At 59.7% G+C, this 25,813-nt stretch overlaps 1 protein-coding gene across 3 annotated transcripts in view; it reads left to right on the top strand.

The window, feature by feature from the left end:
• Window positions 1-25,430, top strand: part of CHKA (choline kinase alpha) — a 56,075-nt gene extending 30,645 nt beyond the window's left edge. Inside the window, exons 3-13 of one of the 3 annotated variants that reach the window (XM_070065595.1) lie at window positions 920-949; window positions 1,840-1,893; window positions 13,274-13,387; window positions 16,115-16,248; window positions 17,166-17,270; window positions 17,889-17,947; window positions 18,394-18,481; window positions 18,888-18,996; window positions 21,612-21,718; window positions 22,101-22,182; window positions 24,651-25,430. In XM_070065595.1, coding sequence (XP_069921696.1) covers window positions 920-949; window positions 1,840-1,893; window positions 13,274-13,387; window positions 16,115-16,248; window positions 17,166-17,270; window positions 17,889-17,947; window positions 18,394-18,481; window positions 18,888-18,996; window positions 21,612-21,718; window positions 22,101-22,182; window positions 24,651-24,710 — 942 coding nt within the window. In that variant the 3' untranslated portion in view covers window positions 24,711-25,430. The remainder of the gene's footprint in view (window positions 1-919; window positions 950-1,839; window positions 1,894-13,273; window positions 13,388-16,114; window positions 16,249-17,165; window positions 17,271-17,888; window positions 17,948-18,393; window positions 18,482-18,887; window positions 18,997-21,611; window positions 21,719-22,100; window positions 22,183-24,650) is intronic. The other 2 variants (XM_070065514.1, XM_070065552.1) reach the window with 2 other exon arrangements.
• Window positions 25,431-25,813: the final 383 nt, after the last annotated feature.

Here is a 25,813-nt window from a genome sequence, read left to right on the forward strand (position 1 = left end):
GAGGGGAGTGGTTGGACACGCGGCGGTGTTGTTGGGTGTGTGAGGGGAGTGGTTGGACACGTGGCGGTGTTGTTGGGTGTGAGAGGGGAGTGGTTGGACACGCGGCGGTGTTGGGTGTGAGAGGGGAGTGGTTGGACACGCGGCGGTGTTGGGTGTGAGAGGGGAGTGGTTGGACACGTGGCGGTGTTGTTGGGTGTGTGAGGGGAGTGGTTGGACACGTGGCAGTGCTGTTGGGTGTGAGAGGGGAGTGGTTGGACACGCGGCGGTGTTGTTGGGTGTGAGAGGGGAGTGGTTGGACACGTGGCGGTGTTGTTGGGTGTGAGAGGGGAGTGGTTGGACACGTGGCGGTGTTGTTGGGTGTGAGAGGGGAGTGGTTGGACACGTGGCGGTGTTGTTGGGTGTGTGAGGGGAGTGGTTGGACACGTGGCGGTGTTGTTGGGTGTGAGAGGGGAGTGGTTGGACACGTGGCGGTGTTGTTGGGTGTGTGAGGGGAGTGGTTGGACACGTGGCGGTGTTGTTGGGTGTGAGAGGGGAGTGGTTGGACACGTGGCGGTGTTGTTGGGTGTGAGAGGGGAGTGGTTGGACACGCGGCGGTGTTGGGTGTGAGAGGGGAGTGGTTGGACACGTGGCGGTGTTGTTGCAGTGTGAGAGGGGAGTGGTTGGACACGTGGCGGTGTTGTTGCAGTGTGTGAGGGGAGTGGTTGGACACGTGGCGGTGTTGTTGGGTGTGTGAGGGGAGTGGTTGGACACGCGGCGGTGTTGTTGGGTGTGTGAGGGGAGTGGTTGGACATGCGGCGGTGTTGTTGGGTGTGTGAGGGGAGTGGTTGCCCGAGTCGCTGGGTTTGACTGATGCTAGCGGAGCTGGTGTTGCGTAACGTGGCATTTCTTTTCCTGTCCACACGTTCTGCCCTTGGTCCAGGTGTTTTTGATAAAGCTGTGGAATGGAAAGGTACGTTCTGTTTTTTGTGGGATGTTCACGAACCTGTTGCCTTACCTTTTCACAGCGGGGTTTCCTTCATGGACTGCCGTGTGTGTCGCTGAGGCAGCCCTAGTTCAATTAGAACCAGCAACATGCTTTTAGAGGCGGGGTTTGAGTAGGAGTTCCGGCCACCCCTCAGGTTCTGACTTGACTGTTCCCCAGGCCCTGGTTAAAGATAATGGATAGGTGTTGGTTTTAAAGCACTTTGGGGTGGGGTCACGGTTAAGATACGTGATCTGTGCCAGGAAGAAAGAGTAGACGAAGTCAGCGATCTGGTGCATTGTCATTGCTGGAGTCCTGGCTGTCAGTCATTTGCAATTTCATTGAGGAAAGTGATGAAAACGTGTCCTGTAGCATCTTAGTACACGAGACACCTTCGAGGCTGGGGTCGGCTGGACTAGGAGAGCTATTCTGGGAGCGGCCGGCGGCAGGTCAGCAGGTGCGTCTCCGCAGAGCCCGGGCCAGCTTTGCTGCCTGCAGTCACCTTCTTCTCCGTCCACGCCCTGTGCCGACCCCAGCTGACCACGAGAAAGGACCGCGTGGCTAAATGAGTGCCGGTCTTGCTGCCTGCGTGTCTTTAACAGAGTGCATGCGCTGACTTTCCTCTAACAATGAAATTGTGACTGCACCGGGCGGCTGTGGGACGTGAAGCCGCGTGGCCATCAGCACCCCCTTTGCTCGCACAGCGAGGACGTTTTCTAAGCGTTGGCACTAGCGCTGGGGCTGCCAGGCCGGCCGCGGGCAGGCGCCTCTGCTAGACTCCTGTGGTCGCTGTGAGCCTGGCTGTGTGGTGGTGGCAGAGCTGTGTCTGCGCCGCGTTCCCCATCTCACCGCGAGTGTTTGCTCTTTCTCATTCATAGAGGTCCTGTGATAAAGAGGAAGCCGAACAAGCTCAGAAAGAAAGTGAATTTCAAGTAAGTAACGCAGTGGACCTGCCTGTGTGAGACGGCTCCCCGCTCCGCGCCTGGCGGGACCGCGGGCCTTCCTGCTGCTCTGAGAGTTAGGCCGGCTTGGCACCTGAGTGCTGTTGTGATGCAGAGGCCCTCTGCCCCCGGGCCCCCGACAGACAGGGGTTCACCGGCCGTGCTCTGCCCGGGGAGGCTGCAGTGCCAGCTCTTCTGTGTGCCACCTGCGCGGAGCAGCCTCTGACCAAGGTTGTCCGCTGCGCCACGGCCAGATGTGCGGTGAGCGCGGAGCGGAGGGGCTCAGGGGGGGATTGTGTGGGGTGGAGACTCCCCTCCCTGCCCAGGGAGTGACCACCTGAAAGCAGACCCCAACGTGTGCAGGAGACACCAGATGTGTGCATACATGCAGCAGACCCCAGACACGCGTGCACACACGCAGCAGACCCCAGTGTGTGCAGGAGACACAGACACGCGTGCACACACGCAGCAGACCCCAGCGTGTGCAGGAGACACAGACACGCGGGCACACCCGCAGCAGACCCCAGCGTGTGCAGGAGACACAGACACGCGTGCACACACGCAGCAGACCCCAGCGTGTGCAGGAGACACAGACACGCGGGCACACCCGCAGCAGACCCCAGCGTGTGCAGGAGACACAGACACGCGTGCACACACACAGCAGACCCCAGCGTGTGCAGGAGACACAGACACACGCAGCAGACCTCAGCGTGTGCAGGAGACACAGACAGGCGTGCACACACGCAGCAGACCCCAGCGTGTGCAGGAGGCACAGACACGCGTGCACACACGCAGCAGACCCCAGCGTGTGCAGGAGACACAGACACGCGTGCACACACGCAGCAGACCCCAGCGTGTGCAGGAGACACAGACACGCGTGCACACACGCAGCAGGCCCCAGAGTGTGCAGGAGACACAGCCACGCGGGCACACACGCAGCAGACGAGAGTCCCATGGTCACGGCGCTCTGGTCTGCAGCCGGCTCTGTGCCCCGCCTCCTCCCCTCGCCGCAGCCGCCGGTGTGTGGGTGGCGCTGGGTGCACCTGCTGCTCTGCCTCCCACCCCTTCCTGCCGCGCCGCCCACTCTTCTTGTCCAGAGGCCCCTCCTCCGCACTCAGGCCCAGCAGGAAGGCGGGGAGTTTGCGTCTGCTGGTGACCCTGCTGGGGTAGAAGGCGGCAGTGGTTGGGTGTCAGAGTGGTTGCTCAGCCTTGTCTTCTTAAACCCCTGGAATCGCCGGTCCTGGTCTGCCCGCCTCTCGGAACGTGCCCCTGCCTGCCCCGCCCGCGGGAGCCCCGCCCTCCCGGGGGCCTCCCTGGCGACCCTCTGCAGGAGTGTCGTCTTCACCGCAGGTACCTCAAGCCACTGCCGGGCTTCTGTCGTCTCGCTCCGCTGCAGAAAGCCGCAGGTCCTTTGCGACCTCCGGCCTCTGCCCCTGCCTTGTCCCCTGGCCGCCCTCGTTTGGTGCAGACTTATCTGGGAGTCTGGCCTCTGTCCTGACCTCCTTGTCCCCTAATGACCTCTTTCTTCCCTCTTCTTGTGTCATCCCATGGCTGTGCCCTCGATCGTATGACAGAAACTGTACCCCTCTACCTTGCCAGCATCAGCTGTCCACCGCCTGCCACCTGTCCGCTCACCCTGGGCCCCCGTAGCCACGACCCCGCTCCACGTGTTGCTGTCCATCCCAGCTGAGGACCCGCGCTCTGCCATCATGACCTTTCTGTCCCTGCCCAGTGTTCTCGGCTCCTTCCTCCATTCTGCTCCACAGACCCTGCCCCTGCCACCCGTGCTGCCCTAGACTCTACGGCTGGCTGTGGTGCTCCGCTGGGGCGGGCCCCCGGGAGCCGGCTCAGGTTCTTGGGCAGGTGTGCCCACCAGGCTTCCAGAGCTGAAGTCCAACACCTGGGGTCCTGTTAAAAAATATTTACTTGAAAGGCAGGGCAGCAGAAGAGGGAGAGGGAGGGAGGGAGGGAGGGAGGCAGAGAGAGGTCTTCCATCCGCTGGTGCACTCCCCAGATGCCCACAGCAGCCAGGGCTGCGCCATCGGGGTCTCCCACGGCGTCTGCATGGGGCCGAGTGCTGGGTCCCAGGAGGATTGGCAGCGAGCCGAGCTTCAGATCCTGCAGGACAGGGGTGGGCTTCCCAAGCAGTAGTGTCACGTGCTGGGCCCCAGCACCCACCTCTGGCTTTAATTGTTTTAAAGAAGTGAACCTTGATAGTTAAAGTGAAAAGTCCATTTAAACCCACTTCTCCCACCTCCTGTCCCGTTCCCTCGCCCTCTCTGCCTGCCCCTTGCCTGCTCCCAGCTGAGACCCGTCCCCACCACAGGCTCTCCTCCTCCTCTGACATAGATCCCTTCTCTCCTTCGCGACATCGGGCATCCCCTGGGCCCCCTTCCTGCTGCCCAAATTTAAACCACTTTTTTTTTTTTTTTTTTTTTTGACAGGCAGTGTGGACAGTGAGAGACAGAGAGAGAGGTCTTCCTTTGCCGTTGGTTCACCCTCCAATGGCCGCCGCGGCCGGCGCACCGTGCTGATCCGATGGCAGGAGCCAGGTGCTTCTCCTGGTCTCCCATGGGGTGCAGGGCCCAAGCACTTGGGCCATCCTCCACTGCACTCCTGGGCCACAGCAGAGAGCTGGCCTGGAAGAGGGGCAACCGGGACAGAATCCGGCGCCCCGACCGGGACTAGAACCCGGTGTGCCGGCGCCGCAAGGCAGAGAATTAGCCTAGTGAGCCACAGCGTCGGCCCCACTCTTCTTTTCTTTTCTTTTCTTTTCTTTTCTTTTCTTTTCTTTTCTTTTCTTTTCTTTTCTTTTCTTTTCTTTTCTCTTCTTTTCTCTTCTCTTCTCTTCTCTTCTCTCTTTTTCTCTTTCTCTCTTTCTCTCTTTCTCTCTTTCTCTCTTTCTCTCTTTCTCTCTCTCTCTCTTTCTCTCTTTCTCTCTCGCTTTCTCGCTTTCTCGCTTTCTCTCTTTCTCTCTCTCTCTTTCTCTCTTTCTCTCTTTCTCTCTTTCAGATTTATTTATTTATTTGAAAGGCAGAGTTACAGAGAGGCAGAGGCAGAGAGAGAGGTCTTGCATCTGCTGGCTCACTCCCCAGACAGCTGCTATGGTCAGAGCTGCACTGATCCAAAGCCAGGAGCTTCTTCCGGGTCTCCCATGTGGTGCAGGGGCCCAAGTACTTGGGACAACTTCCCTTGCTTTCCCAGGCCACAGCAGAGAGTTGGATCAAGTAGAGCAGTGGGGACTTGAGCCGGCGCCCAAATGGGTGCTGGCACTACAGGCGGCGACTTAATCCACTGTGCCACAGCGCCGGCCCCAAATCACTTTTTCAGATGGTGGATTGCTTTTTTAAATGACGTAGACTAGAAGCCATTAGAAGGCATTTCCCTATCGGGAGGGTAGGTGGCGCTGTTTGTGCGGTGGGGGTGCGCCGAGCGCACGCCTGTGCAGTGGGTTCGTGGGAGCACCAGTGTGAACCCCGCTCTCGGGTGGGGGGAGGAGGGGCCTCGGTTCCCAAGCTGGAAGCATAGACGCAGACTTCGGGATCTGCTTCCTGGGCCCAGGCCTTCCCGTAAGCACCTGCGTTTCCTGGCAGGCTTCCCCGATTGTCCTGTTGCCGGAACACCGGCCCTTCCTGTTCTTTGAACGTGAAAAGTCATCCTGCCTAGGGCTGTTTGTGACCCCTCCTCACCGCGCAGCCTCAGGCCCCTGGAGGCCTGCCTCCTTAGCAGCGCTGCCGCCAACCCTGTCACGCCACCCTCCGCCGAGTGGGCTTGCTCCGCGGTGTGTGGCTTTGGTCTCGCCGCCGTTCCCTGGCCCTCTCTGGCCGTGTGCAGGTGTGCAAGGGAGCGAGAGGGTGGCTCTTCCTCTGAAGCCTAGCAGACGGCTTCAAGCTGAGGGGTGGCCTCCTCGCTGGGCCCAGGCGTCTCTCCACTGTTGCCAGCTGTGGCCTGGTGGCGCGAGGCTGCACGGGGTGCTGGGAGGGAGCTCCGAGTCGGGCTGCCCCGTCTGCTCTTGGCCGAGCTCCTGTGCTCTAGGTAGCGAGTGAGGGGCCTCCCGGCATCAGGGCGGACGGCCCGGGCGGGGCTGGTGTGGAGGCGCTCGCGCTGCCGCCTGCTGCGCATTCTCCCGTCCGTGTTTCCTGCCTGGGCCTTGGCATTCCTTCCTCTCCCCCGCTCCACATCCCACCTTCTACACACCAGGCCCCTGTTCTCCTGTTGAGCTGTGACTATGTGAACACAGAGACTGATGTATTCACTTGCCACTCTGAACAGTCACACCAGGCCCCTGTTCTCCTGTTGAACTGTTACTATGTAGACACGGAGACTGATGTATTCACTTGCCACTCTGAACAGTCACACCAGGCCCCTGTTCTCCTGTTGAGCTGTGACTATGTAAACACAGAGTCTGATGTATTCACTTGCCACTCTGAACAGTCACACCAGGCCCCTGTTCTCCTGTTGAGCTGTGACTATGTAAACACAGAGTCTGATGTATTCACTTGCCACTCTGAACACTCACACCAGGCCCCTGTTCTCTGAACAGTGCTGACGCAGCTGGAAAGTTCTGGAATCTCTCTGTCTCTCTGTCTCTCTCTCAAGAGATTATTTACTTGAGAGGCAGTTACAGACAGAGAAACAGGGAGGTCTTCCATCCGCTGGTTCACTCCCGAAATGGCCGCAATGGCTGGAGTTGGGCCAATCTGAAGCCAGGAGCCAGGAGCTTCTTCCGGGTCTCCCATGTGCGTGCAGGGGCCCAAGGACGTGGGCCATCCTCCACTGCTTTCCCAGGCCACAGCAGAGGGCTGGACAGGAGGAGCAGCTGGGACATGGACCGGTGCCCACATGGAATGCCGGTGCCGTGGGCCGAGGCTTAGCCTGCTGTGCCACAGCACGGGCCCTTGGGGTCTCTCCATCTTCTCTGCTTCCTTTCTGGAGTGGTTGACCAAGCTCTGAGAGGACTTAGCCTGAGTACTGGCGCCACGTACAAATAAACAAAATCTTAAAGATTTACTTAGTTGAGAGGTAGAGGGGAGATCTTCCATCTGTGGATGAACTCCCCAAATACCCTCAGCAACTGGGGCTGGGCCAGGCGGAAGCCTGAACCCCAGAACTCCATCTGGATGTCCCTGTGGTTGGCAGGGACCCACGTCCTCGTGCCATCATCTGCCCTCGCAGGTGCCTTAGCAGGAAGCTTGATCCTGTCAGAAGTGGAGGAGCCGGCACTCACGCTGGCTCTGGGGAACAGGCTGCTGGTGGCATCCCTGCATCAGCTCAACCCTCTGGGCTGCAGCCGCTGCCCACCAAGGCCCTGTTGTTCTGAGCGCGCTCGGTGTGCAAAATGCTGAGCTTACGATGTGGAGTTGAGATCGATGCTGGTTGAGTGTCCCTTATGCTAAAACAGTTGAAACCAGAACTGTTTGGAAATTTGGATCTTTTCCTCCATATACACTTTTTTTTTTTATTTTTTTTTTTATTTTTATTTTTTGACAGGCAGAGTGGACAGTGAGAGAGAGAGAGACAGAGAGAAAGGTCTTCCTTTTTGCCGTTGGTTCACCCTCCAATGGCCGCCGCGGCCGGCGCGCTGCGGCCGGCGCACCGCGCTGATCCGATGGCAGGAGCCAGGAGCCAGGTGCTTTTCCTGGTCTCCCATGGGGTGCAGGACCCAAGCACCTGGGCCGTCCTCCACTGCACTCCCTGGCCACAGCAGAGGGCTGGCCTGGAAGAGGGGCAACCGGGACAGAATCCGGAGCCCCGACCGGGACTAGAACCTGGTGTGCCGGCGCCGCTAGGCGGAGGATTAGCCTAGTGAGCCGCGGCGCCGGCCTCCATATACACTGTTATTTGCTACTGAAATTGAATCATTACATCAAGATTTCATTTTCCTGTGATTCAAACATTTGAAAACCACAATACCTAAGATGTCTGCCCGCCTGTTTGGTTCTAGCCAGAATACCCAGTGTTTGCTTCACATCCCTGTCCCTCAATTTACCTTGCACATCGGGTCTTGGTGCTGGGCTTCAGTCTCTAAGACGTGGGGGCGAACTTGAAACCTGTTGGTGCTTCTGGGCCAAATCAAAAGGAACTAAAGTTTGCTGGAAAGTCATTCAAATACATTCAAACTACGGATTCCATATATATATATATATATATATATATATATTTATATTTATATTTGGCAGGCAGAGTGGACAGTGAGAGAGAGAGACAGAGAGAAAGGTCTTCCTTTGCCGTTGGTTCACCCTCCAATGGCCGCTGTGGCCGGCGCACCGCGCTGATCCGATGGCAGGAGCCAGGTGCTTCTCCTGGTCTCCCATGGGGTGCAGGGCCCAAGCACCTGGGCCATCCTCCACTGCCTTCCCGGGCCACAGCAGAGAGCTGGCCTGGAAGAGGGGCAACTGGGACAGATCCAGTGCCCCGACCGGGTCTAGAACCCTGGGTGCCAGCAACACAGGCAGAGGATTAGCTTATTGAGCTGCAGCACCGGCCCCATATAAATCTTTGGTGTCAAGGTAGGAAGAGGGGCTGGCGCTGTGGCTTAGTGGGTAAAGTCGCCACCTGCAGTGCCAGCATCCCATATGGGCGGTGCTGGTTCAAGTCCTGGCTGCTCCACTTCCAATCCAGCTCTCTGCTGTGGCCTGGGAAGGCAGTGGAAGATGGCCCAAGTCTTTGGGCCCCTGCACCCGCATGGGAGACCCAGAAGAAGCTCCTGGCTCCTGGCTTCCTATCGGCGCAGTTCCGGCTGTTGCGGCCAATTGGGAGTGAACCAGCAGGTGGAAGACCTCTCTGTCTCTGTCTGTCTGTCTGTCTCTCTCTCTCTGTCTCGCCTTCTCTCTCTGTGTAACTCTGACTTTCAAATAAATAAATAAATCTTAAAAAAAAAAAGAGAACGACATCACAGAACTCATATCCTAGGTTATCAAAATTATGGTACCAGGTCTGAATAGCTTTCTCTCTACTATATGAAAGTACTAGCAAGAACAGTATAAAAATAAGGCCTGTGCCTAAACCGACTCTTTGTCATAATCCATTTCCAACCTAGCAGTCTCAGGATTCCATCTGTAATAGAGGCATTAAGTGCAGCTACATCCTTTATTTATTTTTTTAAAGATTTATTTTATTTGAAAGGCAGAGTTGGGGCCGGCGCTGTGGCACAGCGGGTTAACATCTTGGCCTACAGTGCCGGCATCCCATGTGGGCGCTGGTTCGAGACCTGGCTGCTCCACGTCTGATCCAGCTCTATGCTATGGCCCGGGAAAGCTACAGAAGACGGCCCGAGTACTTGGGCCCCTGCACCCACGTGGGAGACCCGGAAGAAGCTCCTGGCTTTGGATCGGCGCAGTTTTGGCCATTGCAGCCAATTGGAGAGTGAACCATTGGATAGAAGACCTCTCTCTCTGCCTCTCTTCTCTCTGTGTAACTCTTTCAAATAAATAAATAAATCTTAAAAAAAAAAAAAAAAAAAAAGGGCAGAGTTAGAGAGAGACACAGACCTTTCTTCACTGGGTCACTCCCCAAATGGCTGTAATGGCTGGGGCTTGGCCAGGAAGAAGCCAGGAGCCAGGAGCTTTTGGGTCTCCCACATGGGTGGCAGAGGTAAAAGCACATGGGCCATATTTTGCTGCTTTCCCAGGTCATTAGCAGAGAGCTGGATGGGAAGTGGAGCGGCCGGGACTTGAACTGGCACCCACATGGGATTCTTCCTTCACTGGCAATGGCCTAACCCACAACACCAAACCACTTCTTGATTCACTCTGAACTTCCTTAGGACCAATGTTTCTGCCTTTTTTTTTTTTTTAAGATTTATTTATTTTTTTGAAAGGCAGAGTTACAGGGAGGCAGAGGCAGAGGGAGAGAGAGGTCTTCCATCCGCTGGTTCACTCCCCAGATGGCTGCAATGGCTGGAGCTGTGCCGATCCAAAGCCAGGAGCCAGGAGCTTCCTCCTGGTCTCCCATGTGGGTGCAGGGGCCCAAGGACTTGGGCCAACTTCTGCTGCTTTCCCAGGCCATAGCAGAGCTGGATCGGAAGTGGGGCAGCTGGGATGCGAACTGGCGCCCATATGGGATGCCGGCACTGCAGGCGGCGGCCTTACCTGCTCGTCCCTGCGCTGTCTGCCATCTTTTTAGGCTGAGAACATCTGCTCGTTGCCAGCCTATTCCCTCGGAGAGCAAAGGCCCTACCCCTCTCTCCTCCGCCCGGGCGCCTGGGCGCCGTCCTCTTGCCTCTGTCAAGCTGTTGAGGTGGGTCCTGTGACACAGGGCAGGGGGGTTTGGTAGCAGGGTCAAGAGCCTGGTTCCTAAGGTCCTTTGTTGGCATTTCTGGACAGACGGCGTGTCTGTTGGCTGCAGCTCTGCGGGGTTTGGGTCTCAGGAGGCCGTGCTGCGCTCGCCAGGCCGGGTTTCGAAGCACGGGCACAGTGAGACCCAGGCGATGGGACCGCGTCTGAACCCCGCATCACCGAGTGTCAGCACAGCCTGAGGGCACTGGCGCACTGACCACTCACAGGGCCGCGTTTGCACTCAGAGAGGGTTTGATGTTGGAGCATTTCAGACGTTCAACCTGTGGTCAAGTTAGAGATTTAAAGTGTTGAGGGATGTCTAAGATGGATATTCCTGCTTTATAGAGTCCTGATGCCTGCAGTCTAGTCATTCTACAGGGCAGAAAGCTGACAAAGCCCGTAAGGGCTGGCACTGTCGCTCGGTGAGCTGGCCTGCTGCTCCAGCTGCCTGCCGGTGCCCGGGAAGGCAGGGATGCTGTGTGTGCTTGGGGCTCTAGGTCTGGGCCGTGCCTGGCCAGCCCCGGCCGTTGCTGTTTGTGGAGTGAAACGGAGATGGAAGATTGTCGCGCTTTCGCTCTCGCTGAAGGGTCTACAGACGGCAGAGGGTGATGAGGGCCTCGGGCAGCTGGCTGTCCTCCTGTCCTGCAGCGCCAGCCTCCCTTCTGTGCATCGTCTGATGTGGGAAGCCAAGCAGTCTCTGCAGCTCCTGGGTGTGCGGCCCCGAGGGGGGCAGGAGCGAGTATCCCAGTGGACATCCCAGCTCTGGGCACAGCTTTGGGGCAGCTCCCCTGCCTTGGCCTGAGGTCACAAAGGCCAGCAGCCACTGCACCTTCTACAGTTTGCTCGCGGACCAGAGGGCTGATCAAGATCCGCCAGCTAAAGTGAGAGCTCACGTATTTACGGCCAGTCTCTGAGGGCTAGGAGATAAACCTGCCTGGTCGCAAGTCCTGCCGGAATGTCATACCGCTGCAAAGTGGCAAATAAAGATTGGGCCTCCCAAGAGGACGGCTGGACCCTGACGGCAGGGATTCTAGAAGATGATGGGCAGACTCCAGCCCTGACAGCCACTCACTACAAAGCGGGTGAAAGGGGCTGAATTAACTTTAACTTTTTTTTTTTTTTTTTAAGATTGATTTATTTTATTTGAAAGGCAGAGTTACAAAGAGAGAGAGAGATCTTCATCTGCTGGTTCATTCCTCAAATGGCCGGCCTGTCCGAAGCCAGGAGCTGCTTCTGGGTCTCTTACGTGGACGCTTGGGCCATCTTCCACTGCTCTCCCAGGCCATCAGCAGGGAGCTGGCTCAGAGATGGAGCAGCCGGGACTCAAACCGGCGCCCATACGGGATGCGGCACTGTAGGCGGTGGCTTCACCTGCTGCCCCACAGCGCTGCCCCCAGTCTGAACTTCCGTGTGGTCTGACTTTCTCTGGAAGTAGCTTTGCTGTCTCCCCACTGTGTGCACGTGTGTTACGTCTCACTACTGTGATGTCATCTCTCAGACTTTGACCTCGTAGTTCTTGCTCATACATGGGGCTGCTTTGAACAGTGCGTGCTGGAACGTTTCTTAACGAGGAGTGAGGACGGCCCAAGGTGTTCAGTGCGCACCTGCCGACTGCTCTCTGCACGTCAGGACGTGGGCGTGTGCAGGGGAGGGGCACCGTCCGATTGGCAGGGGCTTTTTTTTAATGAAGTCATTTTTTTTTAAGATTTATTTTTATTGATTTATTTATTTTTTTGACAGGCAGAGTGGACAGTGTGAGAGAGAGACAGAGAGAAAGGTCTTCCTTTTTGCTGTTGGTTCACCCTCCAATGGCCGCTGTGGCCGGCGCACCGCGCTGATCTGATGGCAGGAGCCAGGTGCTTCTCCTGGTCTCCCATGGGGTGCAGGGCCCAAGCACTTGGGCCATCCTCCACTGCCTTCCTGGGCCACAGCAGAGAGCTGGCCTGGAAGAGGGGCAACCGGGACAGAATCCGGCACCCCGACCGGGACTAGAACCCGGTGTGCCAGCGCCACAAGGCAGAGGATTAGCCGAGTGAGCCGCGGCGCCGGCTAAGACTTATTTTAGTTATTTGAAAGGCAGAGTTAGAGATCGTCCATCCACTGGGTCATTCCTCAAGTGGCTGCAACAGCTAAAGTGGGCCAGACAGGAGCCAAGAACTTATTCTGGGTTTCCCACATGGGTGGCGGACGCAAAGCACTTGGGTCATCTTCCCACTGCTTTCTCAGGTGCATTAGCAGGGAGCTGGGCCGGAAGTGGAGCAGCCGGGCTCCAGCTGGTGCCCAGATGAGATGCTGGCATCACAGGCAATGGCTTGACCCACTGTGCCACAGTGCTGGCCCCTAAACTTGAATTTTAAATCTCATCAGTATAATGTAATGCGTGCAAGCATGGGTCCTACAAGTTATAAGTTATAAGATGTATAAACTTTGGATCGATCTCTCTCTGTTTTTAAATGTTTATTTTAAAGGCAGAGCAACAGGAACAGGTGGGGGTAGGGAGAGCTCCCATTTACTGGTTCACTTTCAAAATGCCCACAACAGTCGGGGCTGGGCCAATCAAGAGCTAGCAGCCATGAACTCCTGCCAGGTCTCCCACGTGGGTGGCAGGGACGAAGTACTTGAACCATCATTTGCTGCTTTCCCTGGTACACTGGCAGGAAGTGAACTGGAAACAGAGGCAGACTTGACCCCAGGCATTCCAGTGTGGGCTGTGGGTGTCCCACGCAGCGCCTTAACCTGCTGTGCCTCTTTTTATTCATATTTTAAATGGATGGAAGCCGGTGCTGTGGTGCAGTGGGCACGGCTGCCGTCTGATGCCGACATCCATATGGGCACTGCTTTGTGACCTGGTCACCGCTGATGGCCTGGGAGGACAGTGGAGGAGGGCCCGAGTGAAGACCAGCAAGAAGCTCCTGGCGTTGGCCTCCCAGCTGCTGTGGCCATCTGGGGCTTGAACCAGTGGAAGGAAGATGTTGCTGCCTGTGTTTCTCCCTCCCTCTCTAGTCCTAATAAAAATGAAGCTAAGAATGGTCTGCGGAGAACGCGAGCGAGCGCCCTCACCATCCCTCACCATCGCCCGCCTCGCTGTCTTGCAGGGGGCCGAGGCGATGGTCCTGGAGAGCGTCATGTTCGCCATTCTCGCGGAGAGGGCGCTGGGGCCGAAGCTCTACGGCATCTTCCCGCAGGGCCGGCTGGAGCAGTTCATTCCGGTAAGACTCCTTTGGAGTGACGCGGGCCTCCTCATTGCGAGAACCTGAGAGCTGTGCTGGCACGTGCTGGACGTGGTCTGCGTCACTGAGGTGCGTCAGAGCCTCGTGTGCTCCCTCACTGCCTGTCTTGACTTCAGCGTTCTCTCTCGTGTTCGATGTGACGTGTTCATCGCGGCCCTGAGAGCCGCGGGCTGCCCCGAACAGGACCGACCACAAAGCCTAGGGGTGTGGGAGGCCGTACCCCCGGCTGTGTGTGTGTGTGTGTGTGCACTCTGTGTTCACAGAATGTGTCCCTGTCCCCAGGCCGTACCCCCGGCTGTGTGTGCACTCTGTTCACAGAACGTGTCCCTGTCCCCAGGCCGTACCCCCGGCTGTGTGTGCACTCTGTGTTCACAGAATGTGTCCCTGTCCCCAGGCCGTACCCCCGGCTGTGTGTGCACTCTGTTCACAGAACGTGTCCCTGACCCCAGGCTGTACCCCGGCTGTGTGTGTGTGTGTGCACTCTGTTCACAGAACGTGTCCCTGTCCCCAGCCTGTACCCCCGGCTGTGTGTGTGTGTGTGCACTCTGTTCACAGAACGTGTCCCTGTCCCCAGGCCGTACCCCCGGCTGTGTGTGTGTGTGTGCACTCTGTTCACAGAACGTGTCCCTGTCCCCAGGCCATACCCCCGGCTGTGTGTGCACTCTGTTCACAGAACGTGTCCCTGTCCCCAGGCAGTGTGTGCCTGTCCTGGTGTTTTTGAAAGCTGAGTGAACTGCTTTTATAGTGCTGAGTACCCTGGTAGTGGGCTGAGCTTACCATCATCACGCCGCGTGATCCTGTGTGGGAGCTGGTGGAGAGGAGCCCAGAGTGCAGCAGAGGATGAAGCCTGATAGCTCCAGTGCGCGCTCCGCACATGCCCTTGTCTAGAGGGCCAGGAGCTTCCCCAGCAGGCCTCGTGTGCGTCCTCTCCAGCTGCAGCAGGGTGTATCTACGCGAAAGCAGAGTGATAGACACGGAGATTGTTCTCCACTGGTTCACTCCCCAGGTCTGGTCCAGGCGGGAGCCAGGAGCCAGGAGCCCCATTCTGGTCTCCCACATGTGTGACAGGGATCTGAGCACCTGGGCCACCCTCTGCTGCCTCGCCAGGCTCATTAGCAGGAAGCTTGATCAGAAGCGGAGCAGCCTGGACTCGAACCCAGGCACTCTGATCAGGGATATACACGTCCTGAGCAGTGTCTTAACCACTGAACAGGCGCCCACCCCGGAGATGCACACCGTTCCCTCAGAGATGGTGGCTGTGCCCACAGATGCTGGCCCAGCAGCTGCTATGGCCCTTCCTTAAATTTTAATGAACTATGGGTGGGCACTGCGGCACAGCAGGTGGAGCCACTGCCTGCAGCACTGACATCCCGTATGGGCATCGGTTCGAGATCTGACCCACTTCTGATCCAGCTCCCTGCCAGTGCACCTGGGAAAGCAGTGGAAGATGGTCCGAGTCCTTGGGCCCTGCACCCACTTGGGAGACGCGGAAGAAGCTCCTGGCTTCAGCCTGGCTCAGCCCGGGTCCTTAAGACCATTTGAGGAGTGAAGCAGCAGATGAAAGATCTCTCCCCCCACCCACTTCTCTCTGTTTATTTCTGCCTTTCAAATAAATAAGAGGCAGAGTTACAGAGAGATCTTCCATCTGCTGGTCACTCCCCAAATGGCTGCAATGGCTGGAACTGCGCCCATCCAAAGCCAGGAGCCAGGAGTCTCCCATGTGGGCACAGGGGCCCGAGCACTTGGGCCATCTTCACTGCTTTCCCAGGCCACAACAGAGAGCCAGATCAGAAGTGGAGCAGCCGGGACTCAAACTGGCACCCGTATGGGAAGCTGGCACCGCAGGTGGACACTTAGCTTTCTACACCACAGCGCCAGCCCCACTGACATATAATGTTATTGAACTAAAAACTCCTCTCCTAGGATCTATGATTCTGCCCTGTAAAACCAGAGTGTCCATTTAGTCTACCAGGACACAAGTGCAGGTCGTATGCAGCATCTGACGCAGCTCCTGCTCCCCTGAGCCGGCTGCTCAGCACCTGGTCTAACCAGAGCCACTGTCGGCACCTGGCTGGCACACACCAGGCTGCCAAGGGGCACCCTGCTAGTGCACACTGGGAGGCCGCACGATGGCTCAAGTCACTGGATCCCTGCGTGGTAGACTCAGTTGCATTTCTGGTTGTGACCTGGCCCAGCCCGGGCTGTCGCAGGCATTGGGCAGCGAATCGTTGGAGAACTCTCTGTCTCTCTGCCTCACAAATAAAAGAAAACCATGTTTTATAAGGAACCCTAGAGGGGCTGGTGCTGTGGCGCAGTAGGTTAATCCTCAGCCTGCAGTGCCGGCGTCCCATATGGGCGCTGGTCCTAGTCCCGGCGGCTCCGCTTCCAGTCCAGCTCTCTGCTGTGGCCCAGGAAGGCAGTGGAGGATGGCCCAGGTCCTTGGGCCCCTGCACCCACGTGGGAGACCTGGAGGAGGCTCCTGGCTTTGGATCGGCTCAGCCCTGGCCATTGTGGTCATCTGGGGAGTGAGCCCGTGGGTGGAAGCCCTCTCTCTGTCTCTACCTCTCTGTAACTCTGTCTTTCAAATAGATAAGATCTTTTTTTAAAAAAGGAGCCCTACAAGAACGGACTCTAGCTCTCGAGATGGCGGGAGGCACGTTGCTTAGCTCACCTGGTGAACGTCCGCCCTGCCTTTGCTTATTTCAGAGCCGGCGATTAGACACTGAGGAGCTAAGTCTGCCAGGCATTTCCGCAGAAATAGCTGAGAAGATGGCCACGTTTCACGGCATGAAAATGCCCTTCAATAAGGAGCCCAAGTGGCTCTTTGGAACCATGGAGAAGTAAGTGGCGAAGGCCTTCCTCTCAGCGCCGCCGGGTGGCTCCAGGGCGCTCGCCCGCCTGTGGCTCGCTGCACAGCCTTCCCAGAATGCTGTGCGCTGCAGGCCTGACCGCTCCCCTGGCCCCCAGAATGCTGTGCGCGGCAGACCTGTCCGCTCCCCTGGCTCCCAGAATGCTGTGCGTGCAGGCCCGTGCTGTCCCCTGGCTCCCAGAATGCTGTGTGCTGCAGGCCGGTCCTGTCCCCTGGCTCAGTGAGGCGGCTCCGCTGCAGGCCCGTCCTCTGCCCTGGCTCCCAGAATGCTGTGCGCTGTAGGCCCCGCCTCTCCCCTGGCCCCCAGAATGCTGTGCGCTGCAGGCCTGACCGCTCCCCTGGCTCCCAGAATGCTGTGCGCTGCAGGCCTGACCGCTCCCCTGGCCCCTAGAATGCTGTGCGCGGCAGACCTGTCCGCTCCCCTGGCTCCCAGAATGCTGTGCGCGGCAGACCTGTCCGCTCCCCTGGCTCCTAGAATGCTGTGCGTGCAGGCCCGTCCTGTCCCCTGGCTCCCAGAATGCTGTGCACTACAGACCCGTCCTCCCCCTGGCTCCCAGAATGCTGTGCGCTGCAGGCCCGTCCTCTGCCCTGGCTCCCAGAATGCTGTGCACTACAGACCCGTCCTCCCCCCTGGCTCCCAGAATGCTGTGCGTGCAGGCCCGTCCTCTGCCCTGGCTCCCAGAATGCTGTGCGTGCAGGCCCGTCCTCTGCCCTGGCTCCCAGAATGCTGTGCGTGCAGGCCCGTCCTGTCCCCTGGCTCAGCGAGGCGGCTCCGCTGCAAGTGCGGCCGTGCCCGCTGCCCGCTGCCCGCTGCCCGCTGCGGGGGTCGCGGCGCCTCGGCGGGGCGGCGGCCGGGGAGACGGAGGTGCGTGTTCTCCCTGTGCGCAGGTACCTGGCTCAGGTGCTGAGGATGAAGTTCACAGAGGAGCCCAAAGCGCGGCGGCTGCACAGCTTCCTGAGTTACAACCTGCCCTCGGAGCTGCGGACGCTGCGGTGAGCCCCGCTCCGGCCCGGCCCGGCCCGTGTCGGCGCGGGCGTTCTGCAGGCTGGGCCTGCACAGATGGCTCTGTCCTCTGCAGCCAGCGCTTCCACGAACGCCGTCCCGTGGCCTCTAGTCAGTCCGTGGCTTCCTGGGGACGTGGGGGCCTCTGGGTTGGGACGGGGGCAGGCGGGGGAGTGTTAGTGCCCAGGGGCAGTGGGGCAGGGGAGCCCTGGGTGCCTCCAGGGTGGGGCTGGGGGCAGGCTGACCGCTGTGCGCGCGCGGCCGCTGCGGAGGCCTGGTCACAAGACAGCGTTCCAGGGGCTTCTGTTATCGGGGCAGAAGAGGGGTCAGCAGGTAGGATCACGTCACGTTGTGACGGCTGCCCCAGAGGAGACGGCGCTCTGCTGGGCCGGTGATCAGAGGCCCGGGGAGGGGGGCCGCTGTGCGGGACCCGCGGGGAGTCTGGTGGGGGCTGCGGCGGAGCCTGCCCCGTGACAGCTCCCGCGGACACGTTTCTGCCCACGTGAGAAGGCGTGTGTCAGGAGCGCCGCCCAGCCCCCGCTGAGGGCGCGGCCGTGGCCTGGGCCCGCTGGGCGCTGGGTGGGTAACAGCGGGACCTCTTCTTCCAGGTCGCTGCTGGAGGCCACTCCGTCCCCAGTTGTGTTTTGTCACAACGACTGTCAAGAAGGTAAGGCCGGCACCGCCGATGCCGGCGTCTGCACGCACTCTGGGGTGGCGTGAGGAGCGAGGGCGGAGGGCGGAGGGGATTCTGAGCCCACCCACCCGCCCGCCCACGGGAGGATTCAGGGCAAGCGAAGGGAGTTGCAGAAAGGCCGTGAGAAAAGTGAAAGGAGGCGCATCTACCGGGGGAGTGGGGTGAGGGCCTTCAGCTCCAAGTCACCGCTGTTGTCACGGGCCCCTGCCCAGAGCAGGACCCCTGCCCAGGCCTCAGCCCTGAGGAGACTAGGAGAGGGCCTGGGCCGTGGCGCAAAGGCCGGGATGCCGGCGCTCCCGGGTGCACCCCAGCCAGCTGCACGCGGGAGTGCGCGGGGCTGAGCGTGAGCGTGAGCGCGAGGAGGCGCCGCTGTGCCAGCCCGCAGCCCGCCGCAGCCCCCCACCCCCCACCCCCCACAGGGAACATCCTGCTGCTGGAAGGCCGAGAGCGTCCTGACACACACAGGCTGATGCTCATCGACTTCGAGTACAGCAGCTACAACTACAGGTAGCCTCGCGGCCGCCCGCGCGTCCTCTCGGGGGGTCGTTGGAGACAGCCAGCGGAAGCCGCGCGCAGCGCACAGCTTCCCCGGTTGGAGCTGCAGGCCTCCGGGGGCAGCCTGAGCGGGCGGTGTGGGCGCGGCCGCCCGGGCCTCCTGCTCTCGCCTGCCCGTGCTGGGCACAAGCAGAACCGGGCATTTTGTCTGTCCAGACATCCACTCCCTTCTGTGACTGCTGACCGCAGGAGGCCCTTGGGTCTCCGCGCTTACTCCGCCTGCCGTGGTCCTGTGTGGGTTACCCGGTGCGCCCCACCCCTGCGCAGGCGCTCACGCCCCCGTCGGCCCGCCCTGCTCTGAGCCAGCGAGCCTCTCGGGTGCCGCTGGCTTCAGGCCGTGCGTGTCCTCTCCTTCCAGGGGCTTCGACATTGGGAACCACTTCTGCGAGTGGGCGTATGACTACAGCTATGAGAGGTACCCCTTCTTCAGGGCGGACATTCAGAAGTACCCCAGCAGGAAGCAGCAGGTGGGAGACTGGCTTTATATCCTCAAATCAGTCCTTTTTATGCAATTAAAGCCACCATTGTTAGGTTGCAGAACACTTAGGCCAGCTCTTTTGTGTTATAAAATGTTATTTTTTCTGTTAAGTTCAGACTTGACATTGAGTCAGTGCTTGTCTGTTCAGAGAGGAGCACGGCCTCTGGCTCCTCCCAGCGTCTTCGGGAACGCCCAGCCCCCGTCCCTCCGTTCCTTCGCTTTGTGCAGAGGGAGGAGTCTGACTCATGTGGTTGAGTCACTGGAGCGCACTCGGTGCCAGCACTCCCTCTCCTGCTTGCCGTGCGGGAGCCCCTGGCTGCGGGGTTTCCCGGGGGACTCTCTCCCGGGGAGCCCTCTCCCGGGTCTCCAGGCCAGCCCGGAAGCCCCCTGGGAGCGGTGCAGAAGCCGAGTGGGCCCCGCGCTTCTCCCTGGAGACCCCTGCCGTGGAGCGGTGCAGGCCGCAGCCCGGTCCCCGGGGCACAGTGAGCTGCAGCGCTCTCCCGCCAGGCGGAGGGTCTCGCGGGAAAGCAGGAGGAGCCTCTGAGGGCGGCCCCTCCCGCCCTGCCAGCTGCCTCCTGGCCTGGCCTGGCCTGGCCGCTCCGTGCCTTCCTTTAGTCCATTAAGGACTAAATGTAAATCAAATATATATATGTATATGATTTCATTTGAGAGGTAGAGTTACAGACAGAGAGGGAGAGATAGAGAAAGGTCTCACTCCCCAGGTGGCTGCAACAGCCAGAGCTGGGCTTATCCGAAGCCAGGAGCCAGGGACTTATTCCGGGTCTCCCAGGGGGGTGCAGGGGCCCAAGCACTTGGGCCATCTTCTACTGCTTTCCCAGGCCACAGCAGAGAGCTGGATTGGAAGTGGAGCAGCCGGGACTCAAACCAGCGCCCTTGTAGGATGCCGGTGCCACAGGTGGAGGCTCAGCCCTCTATACACAGCACCTGCCACAGTGAATGTTTTTTTAAGAGTGATTAAAAGTCAGAATGACAGAGAAGAAAAGACAGAGACAGATCTGCCATCTGCTGGTTCGCTCCTCAAGTGGCGGCGACAGCCAGGGCTGGGCCAGGCCGAAGCCAGGAGCAGGGAAGCTGCAGCCTGGGTCCCACGTGGTGCAGGGCCCAAGCACTCAGCCGTCCTCGGCTGCCTTCTCAGGCGTGTTAGCAGGGAGTGGATCAGAAGCGGAGCACCCTCGGATGGGATGCCGCCCAGCAGTGGTCTTTCCTGTGCCGAGTGGCTGAGCGTAGGGCCGCCTGCCGGGCGGAACTTGAGTGGTGCTTGCTGGCTGTGGAGCTGGTGCCGCCGTGAAAGCCGGCTTGGAAGAGGGCGACGGCCGAGACGGGGACGGTGGCAGCAGGCCTCCTAGCAGGAAGTGACTGCGGTTTGCTTACTTACAAAGGGAACCGGCAGTTGGCCTGTCCTGATGTAAAATGTACAAGGACAGGGACCTCCTGGCTTACACGGAGACTAAAGGTGGAACCTGCTGGAGCCACAGCCTAACGGTTTCTCTCTGAGCCAAAGAAAGAACCCGTGGTGCACGCCAAGGTGACCCTGGCGCCCCGTGGCCTGCTGTCTGTGGGCGGCCCCGTGCGCACAGCCTCCGGGGACAGTGACGCCGGCGCACCCTGCGCTGAGGCCAGGCCTCCGGAAGCAGCAGCAGCAGCGGCGTCCAGTCTGCTGGCCTCCCACTGTGACCGGACCCTGGGCATTGCTGCCAGGCCAGGGGAGCTCCCCGAACCCTGCACCCGGGTGCAGCCACGGGCTGGGTTCCGCAGGCTTTCCCCGGGGTGATGTGTATCTTCCTGCTGGCTGCGTGCACAGTGTCTATTTTAACTCTCATGGAAGTGGGCCAGCAGGTGAAGCCGCCACCTGCAGTGCCGCATCCCATATGGGCACCGGTTCAAGTCCCGGCTGCTCCACTTCCCATCCAGCTCTCTGCTATAGCCTGGGAAGGCAGTGGAGGATGGCCCAAGTGCTTGGGCCCCTGCACCCATGTGGGAGACCTGGAGGAAGCTCTTGGCTCCTGGCTTCAGATCAGTGCAGCTCCAGCTGTTGTGGCCATCTGGGGAGTGAACCAGCAGATAGAGGACCTCTCCTCTCTATCTCTCCACCCCCACCTCCCTCTCCCTTCCTCCTTCCCTTCCCTCCCTCTCTCCCTCCCCCCCACCTCTACCTCTACCTCTGCCACACTGTAACTGCCTTTCAAATAAAGTAAATACATCTTTAAAAAGACTTATTTTATTTATTTGAAAGAGTTACTGAGACAGGTAGAGCCAGAGAGAGAGGTCTTCCATCCGCTGGTTCACTCCCCAGATGACCACAAAGGCCAGAGCTGTGCTGATCTGAAGCCAGGAGCTTCTTCCAGGTCTCCCACGTGGGTGCAGGGGCCCAAGGACTTGGGCCATCCTCCACTGCTATCCCAGGCCATAGCAGAGAGCTGGATCAGAGTGAGCAACCGAGACTCGAACTGGTGCCCATGTGGGATGCCAGTGCCTCAGGCAGGGACTGTAACCCTCTGTGCCACAGCACTGGCTCCTAAATAAATCTTTAAAAGAAACAGCTTACCATTGCGCCAAACTAACACAGTTACTTTTCTTCCTAAGCTCCACTTCATTTCCAGTTACTTGGCTGCGTTCCAGAACGACTTTGCAGACCTCAGTAGTGAAGAGAAGTCCGCCGTGGAAGAAGAAATGTTGGTTGAAGTCAACAGGTAATGTTTCTTTCTTCCTGCTGTAAAGATCGCGTCCGTCTGTGCAGCCCACACGTGGGGTGCAGCCCGAGGTGCTGCTGTGGGGCCCCTCTCTGCTCTGCGTGGGGAGCCAGTGGGAGGAGGGGGAGAGTCGGGGCGGTGCAGCCCCGGGAGGGAGCTTCCTCCCTCCTGGGAAGGGCAGCAGTGGGCCTGCTTTCTCTGCCAGCGTGGCCACCAAGACCCCCCGCCTCCCGGGAGTGTCGTGTGTGCTCGCACCTGCTAGTGCGCCTCTCGCTGGCCGCAGGTGGGAGGAGGCTGAGAGCCCGTGGATTGGCGGGCAAAGCTTGAGTGGGCTGACGCCTCCGCCAGCATCTCACACGCTGTCCTGCTTCTGTCACTGCAGGTTCGCCCTGGCATCCCATTTCTTCTGGGGACTCTGGTCCATCGTACAGGCCAAGATTTCCTCCATTGAATTTGGGTACATGGTATGTCTTTTTTTTTTTTTTTTTTTTTTTTGACAGAGTGGACAGTGAGAGAGAGAGACAGAGAGAAAGGTCTTCCTTTTTGCCGTTGGTTCACCCTCCAATGGCCACCACGGCCGGCGCGCTGCAGCCAGCACACCGCGCTGATCCGAAGCCAGGTGCTTCTCCTGGTCTCCCATGGGGTGCAGGGCCCAAGCACTTGGGCCACCCTCCACTGCACTCCCAGGCCACAGCAGAGAGCTGGCCTGGAAGAGGGGCAACCAGGACAGAATCCAGCGCCCCGACCGGGACTAGAACCCGGTATGCTGGCGCCGCAAGGCAGAGGATTAGCCTAGTGAGCCGCAGCACCGGCCCATGGTATGTCTTAGGAGGAGCCGTGTTCCCTCCTGCCCCCGGGAGAATAGTGCTGCAGCGTGTCTGCATGCGGCAGGTGGCCCGCCCTCGCGGGGCAGCCAGTGGGGACCGACCTCAGTCCTGGGCGCGAACCGTCATCACGGCAACCTTTACAGACCAGGCCGGGCTCTCTAGGGAGCCAGGAGCCGTGCCTGGTGACCTAAGGGAGACAGTTTTGGGTTACTTAAGTTTGAAAGGAAAAATATACAGTGTGTTAGACGTGATCACAATGAAAAACTTTTGAATGACACCACTAAGAAAATGAACACAAGGTGCAAATTGAGGGAAAATCATGCAGTTTAAATTGGACGGAAAGACTCACCTTTAGACTACGTTGAGAATTCCTAATTCAGCAAGGAACAACCCACTCCATAAATGGACACATTTGGACACGTCTCACAAGATAAATGTAGTTAATGTAACTAAAACACTACATAGCACTGCGGCACAGCGGGTGAGGCCCCCACCTCAGCACCACCGTCCCAGATGGGTGCTGGTTCAGGGCCCGGCTGCTCCACTTCCATCCAGCTCCCTGCTGTGGCCTGGGGAAGCCGTGAAGACGGCCCTGGTGCCTGGGCTCCTGCACCCGTGTGGGAGACCCGGAGGAGGCTCCCGGCTCCAGCCATTGGAGCCAGTTGGGGAGTGAACCAGCGAATAGAAGGGCTCTCTTTTTGTCCCCCCCTCCCTCCCTGTTTCTTTAATTCTGCCTTTTGAATAAAATAAATTTTCAAAAAAAATAATGCAAATTAGATTCCCAGTGGGAGTCCCTGTACACCACAGCGATGGCTCAGCCTTTTTTTTTTTTTTAAATTTATTTATTTACTTGAGAGGCAGACACAGAGAGAGAGAGGTCTTGCATCTACTGGTTCACTCCCCAAATGGCTGCAATGGCCAGGGCTGGACTGATCTGAAGCCAGGAGCCAAGAGCTTCCTCCAGGTCTCCCACGCAGGTGCAGGGGCCCAAGCACTTGGGCCATTCTCCACTGCTGTCCCAGGCCATCAGAAGGGAGTTGGATTGAAAGTGGAGCAGCCGGGACTCCAGGTGGTGGTGTCCATGTGGGATGCCAGTGCTGTGGATAGGTGCTTAACCCACTTTGCCACAGTGCCGGGCCCAGTGGTTCAGCCTTTATGAGCTGACAGTGGGGCCAGTGCTGTGGCCTAGTGGGTAAAGCTGCCACTGTGGCACTGGCGTGCTATATGGCCGCTGGTTCAAGTCCTGGCGGCTGCACTTCCGATCCAGCTCCCTCTAATGGCCTCGGAAAGCAACCAAGGGTGGCCCAAGGGCTTGGGCACCTGCACCCACATGGGAGAACTGGAGGAAGCTCCTGGCTTCGGTTGGCCCAACTCTAGCCATTTGGGGAATGAACCAGTGGATGGAAGATCTGTCTCTCCTCTCTTTCAAATAAATAAATATTTAAAAAATAAAAGGAGCTGACGGCACCAGTGAGACGGAATCGGTGTGCCAGTCTGAAAGTGACCAGAGACTGACACAACCCACTGGCTGGCTGAGGCGGCTCCTGTGTCTACACCAAGACTGCACCCCAATGCTCGGAGCAGTCCTAAAGAGATTACTTACTGCTGAGGGAGAGAGGGAGAGCTCGGCCATCTGCCTCTTCACGCCCCACGTGGCCGCAGCGGCCGGAGCTTCCTGCAGCTCTCCCAGGTGGCGGCAGGGGCCCAAGTACCGCAGGCGTCCTCGGCTGCTGTCCCAGGCACACGAGCAGGGAGCCGGGTTGGAGGCGGAGCAGCTGGGACGTGAACTGGCGCCCACGCGGGTGGGACGCCGGCACTGCAGACGGCGGCTTTCCCGCCGCACCACGGCACCAAGCCCGGTCAGGGCTGTGCCTGCAGCGTGTCGGTAAATGGGGCATTTGCATCGGAGCCGTTGCGCTGGCTGCTGCGGGGGCGGCTGTGAGACGTCTGACCAGACGGGGTGCACGGGCGGCTTGGAAGGTGCTGTCCTCGGAGCGGCGTCGGCCCCGCCGGCCCGGCCGGTCCTGGCTCTGCCGCCAGCTCTGGCCGGGTGGGCAGACACCGGGAGCCCTCGGTGACGCCTTCTCTGCTCTTGCTGCCCCCAGGACTACGCCCAGGCGCGGTTCGATGCCTATTTCGACCAGAAGAGGCGGCTCGGGGTGTGACTGGGAGAAGCCCACCTACTGGTCCCCGGAGCGCGGGGGAGGCGGCCGGCGGGGCCCCGTGCTCGGCCCCTGCGGCTGCAGCGGGAAGGCGGGCGGCGCCGCGGCTGCTGCTGAGGCCGAGTGCGTGGGCGGCCTTGGTTCCTGCTCGCCTGCCGCTGGGCTCGGACCCTGGAGTGAGGCTGGGCGGCGGAAATACAGTCCAGTGGTGCACACGGCAGCCTGTGGTCTGGAGGGCTCCGCCGGGGCAGGGCTCGGCCGGACGCGGCCAGGGTCCATGGGGTCCCAGGGGCCCGGCTCCCGTGGGTGGCGCCCACACCCGGCGACCCACAGGCATACTGTGAAGTGCTCCACGCGGAGGCCGCGTCGGGCCGTCTCCGGGGGCGCCCGCCCTGTCTCCTGAAGCTGCTGCCGCCCTGGGGTCCGCGTGGCTGACGGGACGCGCCACACACGGCTCTCCCGCACCCGTGTACATTTGTCTGCGTACGACCCCTCGCCGTGCCGTCCCCCACCGTGTGCTTTGCTAACTCCAGCCGTGGGCTGTGCTGGTCCCCCGCGGTGAGGCTGCCACTGCCCTGGGGGCGGGGGGGGGGGGGCGGCGGCAGCTGTGGCCCCACGTGCGCGCGCGGTGACTGTCCTCGCTGACTTTTTACTCGGAGCCCGTTTGTGCATATGTCTCTGCTACCACAGGATCGTACTATACAAATAAAACCCAAAACCCGACTCGGCTGCGGTTGGCTGTCGTGGGGGTCAGGAGGGCCGACACTCGTCCCCAGGGCTCCTGTAGCTCCCCTCCCCCGCCGAGACCCTGGCCCAGGGAGGCTGGGCACCTTCCAGGCTGCACCTGGCCCTCGGCACACTCTTCCTTGGCTGGAGCAGGGCACAGGACAGGGTGGCGTGGGGGAGGGGCTGCAGGGGCTGTCCCGGGGCTCTGGACTTGACGCGTGTTCACATCCAAGCAGGAAGTGACGTCACGGCCCACAGGCGGGTGCCCTGGGCTGAGGCCTCCCCCGCGCACGCCAGGCTCCTTGTGAGTCCCAGGATGGCTGGGCCAGGGGCCCGGCGCTTCCCGAGGCCCGGCCCCCCAGGCTGCTCGCCCGGCCCGG

Source organism: Oryctolagus cuniculus, chromosome 1 (assembly GCF_964237555.1).
Source record: "Oryctolagus cuniculus chromosome 1, mOryCun1.1, whole genome shotgun sequence".
Classification (NCBI taxonomy): Eukaryota; Metazoa; Chordata; class Mammalia; order Lagomorpha; family Leporidae; genus Oryctolagus; species Oryctolagus cuniculus.